Source organism: Athene cunicularia (assembly GCF_003259725.1).
Source record: "Athene cunicularia isolate RWA chromosome 1 unlocalized genomic scaffold, athCun1 chr1_part2, whole genome shotgun sequence".
Classification (NCBI taxonomy): domain Eukaryota; kingdom Metazoa; phylum Chordata; class Aves; order Strigiformes; family Strigidae; genus Athene; species Athene cunicularia.
This window is the reverse complement of record NW_020799092.1, coordinates 12,755,689-12,770,414: the sequence shown is the minus strand read 5'-3', so window position 1 is coordinate 12,770,414 and position 14,726 is coordinate 12,755,689. Positions and strand designations below refer to the sequence as shown.

Sequence of the window (14,726 nt, the reverse complement as noted above, 5' to 3'; positions counted from 1 at the left end):
GTGCACATTTAATTGGTCTCAGAGGCTGTTCTCAGTGTACCATACAGCGTGTGAGTATTTCAGAAGTCCTGAAGGACCCTTCATTTGAATTCTGTTATGAATTGCAGTTTCACCCTTTGTCAGTCTGTTACTGATAATGAGTCCAGGAATATGCTGTAAGATTTGCCAGAGATTATTATAGCAGTTGGATGATAGTATTAGTTTGTAGGTAGACAGCTGCAGTGGAGAACATCGTTACAATTACTTTAAGAAGAAAAAAAAAGTACTGACTGGGAGTGTACGTAACAAATAGGTTATGAAAAAACAGTTGTGGAAATTCATTTAATTAGGGCTTGTTTCTGTATATTTAGCATTTGCAAATGTACTGCTTTTCATTGCCTCCCCTGAGATCGCTTTCCTCACTATAAGCTGTGAGTATATCAGTAGTATAAATGGATGTGGAGGACAACCAAAATCTGGTGAAGCACTGCTAACTAAAAGATGAACATACAGTTCATTTTGCACTAGTATGACAGCTCTTTTGTTATAATTTCTTTAGACCTACCTCTGCTCATTCCGCTGAGGGAGGGTTGTGCTTAATAGCTGGTAGCCAGGAACATTATGTAGGACACCGAGCCAGTTCATAAGACCATATATTTTTATAATCTCATCTCTTTGTTTTTTTCAGGAAATAATTAATAGGGTGAATTATTCTCCTGTGATCTTTTTCCTGCGGGTTAAAATGGGAAAATGGCTTAAATGTAAAGAGCACTGTTAATTGTACAGGACAGCTGTGTGACAAATAGCTGTATTCTTAATTTGGTTCCGAGAAAAATAGTTAATATTGTATTGTAAACACAAATAGATTTGCATCTTCCCATCCAAAGAAGCTACCTAAATAATTCAATCAAGATGGTTTGTTCTGCAAGCGAAGAAAATTGATAGCCTACTGTTACTTATGTGCAGTATAACGCCTGCCCAGAATACTCTGGATATCTGCTTCTCTGCTTCAGGCACTGATTGCTTATTGGGGCATATGGACAATTGTTTCCTGTGCGGAGACCCTAAAGTATTCTCCCACGTCCTACTGAGACAAAATCATCAACATCTATTTTAAATGCTGTGTCATGTTGAGCTACTGCATTCTTATTCATGGAAAAATTCAAGTACAATGGAAAGATTTTTTTGGTGATAAGAAGTCTGTCCACAGTGGTTGTTTTAGAGAGGAATTGAAGCTCTAGGACCTAGGTATGCTTTCATGTAAGTAACTGCATTTGCTTTCCTCAAGCTGTAGGAAAGAGCACAGTTCTACCACTGATCCTCCTTTCTTTCTAAATCCAAGACACAGTTACTCTTAGCTATGCAAGAAAATATAATTAGAAACCACTTGAATATGTTTTATACGTACGAGTAACTTTAGATATTTCTTCAATAACCTTTTTTTCCAGCTGTTTTTAATTTGCCAATGTTTTTTTGTCACTTGCAGAAAAGTAGAAAAATGTATTTTTAAAAGGCTTTACCTCTTTAAATGCATTGCAGATATTTATTTACAGTTTGACATTTTCAAGGTGGATTAGTTCCTTGTCATCCTTGAACCAATTATGATAGACAATCCAGTTCCAATTTCAAGTTTCTAAAAACTCAATTTTACACATCTGTATTGTCAACCATTGCAAATGAGTGTCACAACCTTAAGACTAATGACTATGTAAGAACATTCAGTTTAAAACTGAATTATGGGTTTATTATGTTGAGTTTTATTACATTATCTTAGTGCTGTTTTGCATAAGACACGTGTGGGAAAGACTCTCTCGTGTAGCTCTTAACAGCAAATGGCAAAAAGCTTTTTCCTTTAGGAAAAAAGTTTGAATGGAGATGTGTCTAACATTAATCTTTTTTCTCTTGCCTCTTATTTCCACTGAACAGTTTGAGTACTTTCAGTTAAATCTATTAGCCTTAGAAGTTAAGAAGCTGACAGAAAAGACTGAATTGGACCACTGTTAAGCCATTAGATAAAAAAGATTTGAGCAGTCCTTGGAAAAATTTCTTGCTAATCTCTAAACAGTGAGCCTTTGAGAAACCTTGAACAGTGCAAGTTTCCACTTTTTCTGTGAAAGGTATTTAACTTTACACTAAACTGAAGTATTATTAACGAAGTGGAGTGCAGGGGTGCTGAAAAGTTGCTGGTATTATTTTTCTTTCTCTGTAGGCAGTCTCCAGTGTCTAACTCAAGGTGTCCACTTTCCATTGTTACTATTCCTCTTCTTACTAATGATTATATTATATTGATCCCTGTCTTAGCAAATAAAGCTGCAGTGTTTTTCATATTCAGGGTTGGGTTTTTAAAATATTATGGTTATGCAAATCTGTGTGCTTAATGTTCTAATTATTCTACTGTCATTGCTTCTGTGCTGAATTGTCAGCCTGCTGCCAGAAGGAGATACTATGGGAGATTCTGAATGCTGAAAGCAAGCCATAAATCCCTGTTGAGTTTACATAGCCTGGTGTCCTGCCTTAAATAGTATCCTTTTTTGCTGAGATGGAATCATTAGAGGGAAATCACAAACAGGGGGTTCTCTCCCTGTTTTTCTCTGAAGTGGTTTTATGCTGTGTGGTTGTTTTTCTTTTCCTTAGGAAACTCTTTTTTCAAACTTTTATTTTAATGTAATAGTTTTATACTGAAAAAGTTTTCTTCTAGTAGTTTTTCTTCAGGATACTCTTTTTCCAGATTTTTCTGTCTTGTCTGTCCGAGCCAATATGCTTTGTTTCATTTCATTTTTGTAATCTGGGAGAGACCAACTAATATTAGAATTTGTTCCAGCAAAGATGAACAGATTTTTGTCTGTCTTCATTTCCAGTGCATAGTTTTTTTCCTTATAGATATTTTCCTTCTTTGAAAGGGATCAAGGTTAGAGAAAAGAGAGTCCAAAACCATATGTTAACAAACTTCCCCTTGGTGCAGTTCTAGGAACTTTTCATCAGAGAATGTTAGCAGTGATTCCCTGCCAGGAAAATACCTCTAGATTCAACATGCTTATTCAGAAGATGTTTGGGTTTTTTTCTGCTCTGGTGTTCTCCCTTCAAGTTCAGGAGTATAGTATCTTTCAAAAGACAGGAAAAAATGATTACATGAAGTGTCGACCCAAATTCCATGTTTCCCAAGATTTAGTGTGGCAAATTTCATACAGAATCTGGTACTTCTTATTTTTGTGAACATGGACTTCCTGCCACAACTGAAAATATTAGTGATAGTATTGGTAGATGATAATTTGTTTTTTTCAAAGAAGGGACAGTAAGTGATGTATTCACCGTAGGAAGCTAGAAAGAAAAAGGCTACCAGGGAAATCAGGATGTCTTGTAAAATTAAAAGTAAATACTCAGCAATTGTGTTCAGCATTCAGATAGTGTCAGTTACTGAATTAGTTTTCTAAACCATTTAGCTGTCTTGTAACTGATATAAGCAAAGTACTAGAAATTAGAGTCCTGCTCAACCTGTACAACTGTCATCTGTAAACTCAAACACAGGACTACATTAAATATTTGAGGACTGGGCAAAAATGTTAAACTGAGAAATCAAGATCAAGTTGGAACTTGCACAAGGCTAACTCTCCACTTTTCTCCTGTTTCAAAAGCTGGTTGGTAATACATGGTAGACCAAAGATTAAGATTCTGTCATCTCAGTAAATTAATGTCGCAGCTATTTTAAATTCTTGTTGCATTTTTTCTTTTACTCTCTCACACTGTACCTATCCCAAATTTTCCCCATCTTTTCCTGTCTTTCTTCCTTTAGCACCCTGAAGTTTTATTGGGTCATCCATCCAAGCCAGTAAGTTCCCTGGCAAACGGAGAGGCTGTTACCAACCCCATTTAATCTTATGTGTTGCATGTGTATTCACCTGTGCTTTTATGTTTGGTCCAACACAGAGTATATTGGTGAATTACTTTATTAGTTGGTATGGATAGTGTGGATACAAACAAATTGCTATGGTATATCTGACCAGTCATGTGCAAAAAAGCCTTTTAAGATGCCTTTACTTTTTGGCTGCGTTGTTCTAACTTCATTTTTGTTTGGACAGCTTAATATTGTGCCAATGGTTTTGTTTCCCTTTGCTGTGGTTGCTTGAAGTGTCCTGTGGCTTTTCTTTCATCTCCATTGTCTGTGCTTTTTCAGAGCAAGAATGTACAATTTCCATGCAAATCAAGCTTCTTGTGTGAAAGTATTCTGTAACACCATATACAGAAGCACATTAGAAATAATTGTATTAAGTTACAGAAAGTAAAAGATTGCTTAAAAACTTGTGTAACCATTAAGCTTGCTGGTACAATGTCAGTTTAATTTTGGATCCTATTACCAGCCTTCTGTCTGATGTCAAAGAGCACTCCTTTCAAGAAGTGTTTGTATAATAATATCTTGACACCATAAATTACATAATCCAAGGTGGTTTTCATCAGAGTTTTCTTTTGTGACTGTGCATAAAAAAATTGTGTTACAAAACTTTCAGGAGGGTGATATCTGTGTTACATGACAATGTTCAGGGTAAATGTAGCCATCTATCCTGACAATCATTGTCTGAAGGTCAGAGAACTGCTGGTGCTTTTAATAGTTCTTTTTTTGTTACATCCTATATCAGAAATTATTTTAATAGAGCAGATAATACAATGTATTTATAGGACTAAATTTAGAAAGAAGAGTTGTGGTATGCAATAGGAAAAAGTATTTTGTTAGGACTATCACATATAGCAATGAACAGTTAACTAGGACATCAAAACTCCTACACTGAATTTTGACTTATTTATTGAAAAGCAAACTCAAGACTTCTGGTAAATTGATACATTCCTCCACTTTAAAATAATTTGCCAGCCTCCTAACCTGTAGATTACACTGGTACAGTCTGTTAGTTAAACTTTTTTAATGCACCCTATTAAATAGATTTTTTTATCAATTTTTTATGGTTTTGCAAAACCTTTTAAATCTTTTAGCTGAAGTTTCTTATACTGGTAGGTACAATCTGAGGTCTTGTTTGTTTTTCTGTCTTTTTGAAAGAAACTTTCAGCCACAACAGCTCACTGTTTTCAAGAACCAAATATAGAAACACATTGGTTTTAATCTTTTTAAACACTAGTAATTTTTTATTAAAAGATTTGGACCTTGTACCAGATATTTTTGATGTCCCTGTTTAAATCTATCTAAATTAATTAAAGGTTAAATGCATTGTCTATTTCTATGTGCTTAGTAGAAAGACAGATTTAGCAGTGAATCTTCCTCAAAATTCCACTTGCACTGGTTATACCCCATCCTGAAGAGGGAGGAAGACCTTTCCATTGTCCCTCTCCATTGCCACAGCCTTTTCTAGGTCTGGTCATTTGAGCAGGCAGTAGCAATACTAAATAGACTGTTCACCATATATCATGCTGGTTCCAAGCAGCTGCTCGATACAACTACAACAGAAGCAAGAATTGCCATCTGGGTGTGCAGATCAGGACAAATAATCTGTTAGGACTGGAAACTGGTACTGAAAGTTAGCCAATGTAAGGAGAAAAACAGGATTTTGCTGGGGGAATAAGTAGCTAGGATCACCAGGAAAATTGTACTGAACCTGGGACTCAGGGAAGACATGGTATGAGGAGGGAGTTGCAAATGAGCAGAAGACATGGGACTACAGGAGCTGTTGGATAGAACAAACTATGCAAAAAAATCCACCAAACCTGAAAAAAAGTAGTAGGAAAAGGATGAGGAGAACTGGTAGATCTTCCTGGAATCTTCCTGGGTAAGAGGAGTGGAATTTGATCCTGCCTAAATAATGTTGATAAACGATTGGGCAAGTGAGATGCAGTACAAATGAGATGCAGGAAAATTTGTGCCCAGGAGAGCATATTCTTTATGAAATCTTTAATAACATGCAAAATCTCTGAGATTCCCCATTACTCTCAAGTCAGAAAATACAAAATGTGGGAACAAACTGTGTGTTTTATTCCCCAGTATGGTATAGCTAACATACAGGACAGAGTACAAGAGGCTGTGTGGTGGCTTTTAAAGTTCCAGTCCTGTTGATGAATCATGACAATGTCAGCATTCTCAATGTCAGCAATCTTATGCAGTGGAAGATTGGAGGGATTTTCTCTCTGATTTTCTTATGCCTGAAAAATTAAACTTAACCTGTTCTACCTGTCCCAGAAACCTTGTTTAAGATAACATTCATTTGGAAAAATTTCATATCCAAAAGCTAGGAAATGGCCAGTGCAACATTGTGTGGCCTTTCTCATTTTTCATTATGAGGTAATTCTTACAACATTTTTTAACTAAATTATTGTCTACCAGACTCTTGCAGTCTTCAATATTGTGTGACAAATGCTCCAAGAATGAACCAGAGATATGTAAGGAAGATGGTAACCATCTAGAGAAATTAAATAATCAAATAGTTTTTTTTAAAAGTATGAAAGCATTGAGTGAATAAGGCAGGATATTTTTGCATCTCAGTGTTTCACCTGCACAACAGGTATAATAAAGCATTCTCATTTCCCTCTGATGGTGTTACGAAGTGGTTAGATACCATTTGCCAACAAATAGCCTACAGTCATGGTTAGCATGGTAGAAAGAAAATTGGGGAAATATTTTTTTTCGGTGTGATTTTGTAATATAGACTAAACAGGGCGTAGAGCCATACACTGAATATCAAAAAAACAAGTACTGAATATCTAATCATTACTTGAGTAAATCCCTTCTGTGCATTGAATGATGCTCTGTTTCTGTAAAATAGACTGTGGTCAGGTGAGTAAAGCCTGGTTCAGAGGAGGCATGGATAAGAGGGTTGAAGTATGCTCTCAAAGACAGCTGTCACCTGGGCATTTCCCTCCTGTCTTTGTACACTTCTTGTGTTGGTGTAAATTCCAAAGACAGCAAATTGTTAATGTTTAATGGTTAGTATGGGAACTCATATCTTCCTTAAGCGATCACTTTTTATCAGTAATAGGTTCTCTCAAGGCATCTTCCTCTTATTTAGACTTTGAGCCTTCTTTATGAAATTATTTTAACCAAATACATATTCAGTGTCAAAAATTTACAGTCACATTAACAGAGACTAACTATCTGAAAGATTTCGTTAACAGTAAGATGACAAACTCCTTGTAACAGACTCAACTTTTCCGGAACATCGTATATCAGAGAATTCACTTAGCCTTTTACTGAAAGTACAGCCTTTCTGAAAAGCTGTGTTACAGTACGTGGTGTTTAGAGTATTGGACTAAAAGAGGAGCAAGTCTGGTTGTTTTTCAAATTTATAATTTTGTTGAAACTAATAAAGACACAATGAAGGCAGCACAAACATTTTATCATTTGAATTGCTACCTTCGTGATAGGAAAAATAAAGAAAATGGTTGTATGAGTTTGACTTTTGCAGTAAATAGTCATAACGTTTTTATATTTGTGTGTGCATTTACTATTTTTAGGATATGTGAGGCACACTTGGAGGTAGAAGGGTGCATTAAAATGGGATTTCACATTCTTGGGAACTTCGACTTTGTGGCCAAAAGTTCTTGGCAACATTTGTATGTGAAATGTTAAACTGAATTTACTGTCTCAATTCGTACGTAAAAGTAGAAAGTGTTTGCTGTGAATTACTTGCTGCTTGATTTAGTTAATCTTTTAGGAATATTGATTTGGAATCTTAGTCATTATATTTAGAATTTTTATTTACATTCTAGAACTTAAATTAGATTTGTGCTATTGTTTTCTTCCCTGCTTCTGGCACGCGGTAAGCTGTGTAAGATTACCTTTCCTCTTAGTAGAGATTTTTGGCACAAGAAATATCAACTCAGAAAATTCTTTTAAATGTGTTTCTCTCCTCTCCATCTGTAAATAGTGGTTATTTCTGTGAAACATTGGTCATCTTTGTTTTAGCTGTAGAAATTGGCTTTGTCATCTGATTTTCTGTGGAAGCGATAGAAGTTATAGTACATTTATTTGAGGAACAATCACTCTTTCTTTTATTCTTTACGTACCTGAAGCACTCACCCCATCATTTACCACATTCCAGATGGGAAATGATGGCTAAGAGCAGAAAAGCAGAAAGCTGTTAAACCACGTCCTAGTTTATAGTCCCTCTAAGAACTTTGAGAGCATATCCAGAGTAGTAAGCTTAAACTGTTCTCAGTCCTGAGCCACTTAGAATTTGAAATTAAATTTACACTGGCAAAGATTATTACTGATCAGATCAGCTTTGCTAATAAAAACATAGCTTAAGAAGGTACTGCTTACTATCTAAAATGTGACAGTGTTTCTTATGCAGATCAGTGCAGAATCAAACACTCGAGTTTGATTGTGCTCTTGAAAGTAGCTTAAATTCACCTGTTTGACTCCACACTGGACAGAAATGGAGAGCTAATGACAGGGTCAGTAGTAACAGTTAAGATTTTAAAATAGCCTGCAATCACATAACTCTATGGTCTATGTTGTAGACATACCTTTACTTATTTCTCGTTTGTCAGAGGAGAAAGTGCAAGGTTCCCTTAACCCTAAGGAAGCTGCTTTTTCAATTTATTTAATTTTTATCATACTTTTATACATTTTCACATTTGCTTGTAACTACATTAAGCAGATACAGATTTAAGAACACTGTATCAAGTAGTGTTGAAAGTTGAACCTATAGAAATGCACTGAACCTATGCAAATGCAATGAACCTATAGAAAATGTCTTAGTGCACTTGTCACTTTATATGTCCATCCTATTTTAAAAATGAAAATACTGCCTTGTTTTGGAATTTTTGTACACCTCTGGTGGGCAGGGGAAGTTGTATGTGGGTTTTTTACTGTGAATATAGGAATTCATTATTTGTGGTTAACTTTCTTTTTGGTTAAAAGAAAATAGTGCTGAATTATTTCACACAATGTTGCATTGGGCAGGTAGCCAATTTCATCTGTTCCAGATCTTGATGTGAGTTTGTGGGAAACCTCTAAATGCATTGGTTTTCTCTACTATACAATAAATGAATCCAGTAGGATTTTAGATACGGTCATGCAACACATATTTTGTACATAACCCACAAAATGGACCAAAGTCACTCAGTCAGTAATTCACAACTCGGGAAGTGGTCTCCAGTTTACACCATATCACATAACGTTCTCTTTGTGTTAGGTGAAAGTATCCATACTTATGTGCATTATATACAAATAACATGTGTTACATGTCTTAACTAATAATTTATGTCATGAAAAAAGCCCTTTCATTCTATAAGAACCAGACACACTGACTTGTTGGCTAATTTTCTAAAAAAGAAAATTGATTTCCTCTTTCAGTAGTGTCTCTTGGGTTGTTGTGGAGATGCATTTATTAGCACAGTATAATATAAATCAGGACTGTCTTGACAGTAGAATTGCATTAGGTCCTATAACTTATTTTGAATTAGAGTGTTTAGTAATCCAGGCTAAGAGCCTAGCTTTGCTTTTGCTTTTTTTTTTTTTTTTAAAAGAAGTTTCTTGATTATCTGATTATGTATTTTGGATGACTTTAAAGAGTCTGGAGGAGTATTTGTACAAACAATTTGAGATACTGGAAGCATACCTAAATCCAGTACAGAAGAATTCAGCCTCTGCATTTGGTGAAAACCAGACTTAACTTTATACATAGTGTTTCTTAGGAGAATATAGATGCCCCGCCAGTAGGCTTACATGTGCCTCTCAAAAACAGTATTGCCAGTTCCTGCAAAACAGTATTTCTGAGGGAAGGATGCAGTTTTTCTTTGAAATGTAGTATAGTTGAAAAGGAAATTACATCAAATATTTCAGATTTCCTGCAGGCTGGAAATCCCAATAAGGCATTTCTGGAACACCCACCAACACTCTCCTCCCAAAGCAAAATACGTTCCCTGATGCTTGCAGCTGTTCATAGAACAGACATGCTTGTTGGTCTCATTGCTGCAGTGACCTCCTGGAGTCTGCATCATCTTGGCAACATGTTAATTAGACTTCCACTTGCTGTAGAGAGCCATTTCCAAGTGTGTGTAATTCCAAGTGTTTATGGGGCAGTAAGGAATTTGGAACCATTGACAGCCCTAACTCCAGAAGGCTTCTCAAAGCTTCCAGGCTCACCAGGGGTGCACTTGGAGCCAGGTCTCAGTGAGAAGCTCAGAAGCAGGATTTTCAGACTTACAGCTCAGTGACAGAGGAGTGGTGGTGTTTGACTTGAAAGTCACTCAGAAGTAGGGAGTCTTTTAAGTCTTCCTAAATGCATTGCCTCAGGAAAGGGTTCTGTTCTTCCAGGATCTATGGTTGCTGGGCACTCCTGCTGTGATCTGCCTAGGAGACCTGAGGATTGCCATGCATATTGTTCTAAGAGAAAATACTGTGCAGGTTGTCCAACTTTATGAAATTCTTACTTTTAAAAAAAGAAAACCAAAATAGTTTAGCGTCAGTCCTTGGGCAGGAGCTGCAGATTCAAGGCCCTGGGACATGAAGCGTTCCCGTATTTGGGAAACCCAGACACATGCAAAGGTCATAGTCCCAGTAAAGACAGGCATCAAGATGTTCTGCAGTCCTAGAATATTCTGCTTTGAGATTCTCCTGGTTTTCACTAGAATGTGTCCTTGGCTTTAATGCAGACAATTAAAAACAAGAAACTTCAAGGCAAAAATGTTGGGATCAGTGAACAGATATTTTCCTTCAGTCTTATTTTACTGAATAAATAAACAGTTTTAGCCAAATTTATTTTTGCTGGTTGGTTCTTTGGAAACAACAGCTTCTAACCTTGAGTTTTATGCTGCTGTAGTTCTCTTCAGTTACCTTTAAAAGCAACATTGTCCTATACTATTAGATTTAGACTTACTGTGCTTTGGAGCAGAACATTGGCAGCTTGTAAAACAACTTGCTGCAGCTTCACACAGCAGGGGAAAGTCTGTAATCTTATTTTATGTTGTAGGTTTGTTTCAGAGAAGAGAAAGGCCTTGGGTTTGCAGGCAATCTTGGTCAGCAGAACAGCTCCACCAAACCTGCTGTTCACTGAAGCAAATTCTAGCAATTCTGAAATAGCTTTAATTGATATCAAATAGCAGTTCAAGATCCAAGAGCAGAGGGGCAGGGAGAGAATGAAAAGATAGTCCTTAGTCTGCTGGTTTAAATTACAGCATAAATACTGCCTTTTCTTGGTCTCTAATATGCTTGGGAACTGTTAAATTAATTTTGCTAATAAATTAGTGATTTTTATAACAAACCAAGCCATTTAAAAAAAACAAAAAACAAAAAACCCACAAAACCATTTTTCTCTTCATTGAGGTCATTTAATCCTTAGTCCTCTGATGCTTTTTGTTCCCATAGCCTGATTTTGAAAAATAATATTTCCTAGATAACTAAGCAAAGAAAATTGGTAGCCATACTCATATTACTCCTAGTCTATATGGCTCAGAAAACTAGCAAGGACTGGAGGCTGAGGGGAGACTTTATTGCCCTCTACAGCTACCTGAAAGGAGGGTGCAGAGAGCTGGGGATGAGTCTCTTTAACCAAGTAACAAGCGAAAGGACAAGAGGGAATGGCCTCAAGTTGTGCCAGGGAAGGTTTAGACTGGATATTAGGAAGTATTTATTTCCAGAAGGGGTTGTTAGGCATTGGAATGGGCTGCCCAGGGCAGTGGTCGAGTCCCCATCCCTGTAGGTGTTTAAGAGTAGGGCTGACATAGCCCTGAGGGATATGGTGTAGTTGAGAATGGTCAGTGTTAGGTTAATGGTTGGACTAGATGATCTTCAAGGTCTTTTCCAACCTAGATGATTCTGTGATTCAGTACATCAGCACCAGCTGTGTAAATCTATCTGACACTTTGCATACTGATGCAGTTATTGAAGGCTATTAACCTGTGATTTGTTTTTCTAGATTATCTTGGTGAAAAATACCTCAGATAACTAATTCTACAATCATATCACTGGTTTAGGAGTGTATTTTAAGAATTTTTATACCCATTCACACTTACTTTTTTCTTTCTTTTCAAAGAAGTTTAACTTTTTTTCACATTTTTACTACTTTCTCTGTTAATTCTCTTTCAGATCAAAAAACTTTTTTTTAGATTGAACTAAAAAATAAATTTGTTTCTGAATTTTTCTTTCCCTGGAGCGTATTTCCCCATACTTAAAGAATAGCATATGCATTGTATATTTTTTTCTGTGTAATAATTAATCTTGTAATCTTGAAATAGATATCTAGATAGTATTTTGCAGTTATCATAGTGTAAGTCATAGTTTTCATAGTATGTAAAATACATATGTGTGAATTGGTTTTTTTCTTGAAATTTTTTCTTACAGGCTCATGAGGCAACACTGGAGGCTAGGGCCAGCCCAGACCTGAGTGATTGTATACAGCAGCTGGAGAGGGAGGTAACACGGTATCGGGAAGAATCTAGCAAAGCTCAAGCTGAAGTGGATCGTCTTCTGGAAATCTTGAAAGAGATGGAAAATGAGAAGAATGATAAGGATAAGAAGATAGCAGAACTGGAGAGGTGAGAATGTTATAAAGTTACTAGAGAAGCAAAAAATGCTGATTGAAGTTAGAGATAACAATCTATTTTTCTTGTCTTAAAAACCTTAGAGTGCCTAATTTGGGAAAGTCTGTTTAGAGTTTTTCTGCCTTCAGTACTTTATTTGGAAGGCTGTAAGTGAAAAGGTGTCTTACTGCGTGCTTTCATTACCTGGCTGCTCAAAAATAAGGCTGATGCAGATAGAACTAGAAGGGTAGATAGAACTGTAAGGGAATGGAGGTAGTAGGAAAAGCTGCTAACATTGTGGTCTGTTTGGAGAACAATTTGTTCTTTTGATTTAATAAATTCCTCAGGCATGGTTCTCCAAAAAGCAAATAAGAAAAATTACTTTTAAGAGCTTGTGATACTAGTTACTCAGGTTTTATTATGATTTCATGACATTTATATCACAATTATAAACAATATCTCATAGGAAAGGCCTGAAACAGATTCTGTTTTCTGTCATTTTCACACCTTACAGTGGGCCAAGAGGGAGTTTCTAGGTAGTAATACCTGTTTGAGATTTTTTGTTTACTTTTCAATTCACAATGAAGAATCACTAACTTGGAACAGAAAAATCAAAATTTGATTATTCCTTTTTGCCTTGTGCCAGAACAGTCTTTCTAATTTCTATTTTATCACTGTTTAACTGATCCACAGTTAGTATCAGGAAGATTAGGGCAACTGGGTAGAGGACATTTCAGGTTCTGTGTGATGGCAGTGGTTATTGTTCATTGTCTTGATGATAGTCAATTTATGGGACCTTCTGATTTGAAAAACTTTTCTAAGAAGTTCATTCTTGTTTCCTTTTAAGTGGTAGAGCTCTGAAACAGTTCAGCTTGTCGTCTGGGTTTCTTCTCTCTTTATGATTGTAAGCAGCGTCCTGTTAGTTTTAAGTTCGTTTGTTTAATCAAAATTCTCTACACCTATGGTGTAAGCTTGAACACCTGAAAGTGAAGATATGTCCTTTTTAACTGTCTTCCTTTTTTTTTCTGTAATATAACTTTCAGCACATTGGTACATGATATATTCAGCAGAACATTCAGGCAATAGGTTGATAGAGGAGATGCATTAAGTATAGACATGAAAAAGCGAAATAGCAGTTACAAGTCATATTTGTCTGTGTAATTTTTTTCCAGTCCCTTAGAGGTGCCCATCTCAGGCGTGAAGTTCACCATATCATCATCTTATGGCACGCAAGTTGACTAAAGATCAGGGTATAAGCAACAAACTTCTTCCCTATACCTTACTTCTAATAGAAATATCTTCACAGTGCCTTAATTTTTTCTGCATGCAGAAGTAATCACAGTTTATGAAAGGCAAATCAGAAATACTCATCATTCCTCAACCTGAGTCCTAGAGGAGATTGGAACAGCAGGAAGAGAATTTTCTGATGCATGCTTTTAATGCAAGTCTGGGTTTTTTATTACATTAGTATTCAGAAACTATCAAGATTGGGATTTGCATTGTCAAACACTGAATAAACAGATATAAGACGCCTATAATCAAAAGAGTTTATAGTCTACAAAGCAAAAATAACAAGAAGAAATGAAGATGGGTCTCCTCTTTTGCAGATGCAAGCATTGGCACCCAATCTTCAAAGAGTTAGAAAGGAACTTTTTCTTTGAAAAGTTGCAGTTCCAGGGATCTGCAAAGCAATTACTGTTTTTCATCTTACAGTGGTAGTTTCTTGCTGTTTCAGTCACATATCACACTCTTACTATATCAATGAAAGCATAAACCCCCAAATGACTTGACATCATTCCATATCAATTTGGTGAATACTTTGCCTGATCAGTGTTACCCATTCCTTCTTATCACCTGATCTTTGCTCTTATAAAGAGTGGTTCACTTTTTAGCGTGTCATCCTTTCTACCAGTGCTGAGATAACACTGAATATGTCTTCTTTTACTTCTAGTAATTATAATAGGTATTTCAGCTATGTCAAAGAAAATACTACTTTTGTTATGATGTGATTGCTAGCAGCTGTGTAAATCAAGAGAAAAAATAAAGAATATTCATGTTCTGCAATTACTGTAAGTGGAAATGGAAAAGGTTTTCAAGATCTCGAAGATCTAGAGATCTAAGGTGAATACTTGTTTGTGTGGTGAGTTAGCAAAGTTATCAACATCTGAAATAATTTTTCAGGTGGAACTGTAATATAATTGCAGCACTGGAGGAAAAGATACTTTATAGTGAGGTTTTGACTAGTAATTTCTCTTTTTCTGAATAATTGTTGAAATTTCTATTTGGCC

At 36.0% G+C, this 14,726-nt stretch overlaps 1 protein-coding gene across 11 annotated transcripts in view; it reads left to right on the top strand.

The window, feature by feature from the left end:
* Positions 1–14,726, top strand: part of ERC1 (ELKS/RAB6-interacting/CAST family member 1) — a 280,374-nt gene that overhangs the window by 99,215 nt on the left and 166,433 nt on the right. For all 11 annotated transcript variants that reach the window (XM_026867111.1, XM_026867106.1, XM_026867103.1 and 8 more), the window contains one exon: positions 12,260–12,453. In XM_026867111.1, coding sequence (XP_026722912.1) covers positions 12,260–12,453 — 194 coding nt within the window. The remainder of the gene's footprint in view (positions 1–12,259; positions 12,454–14,726) is intronic.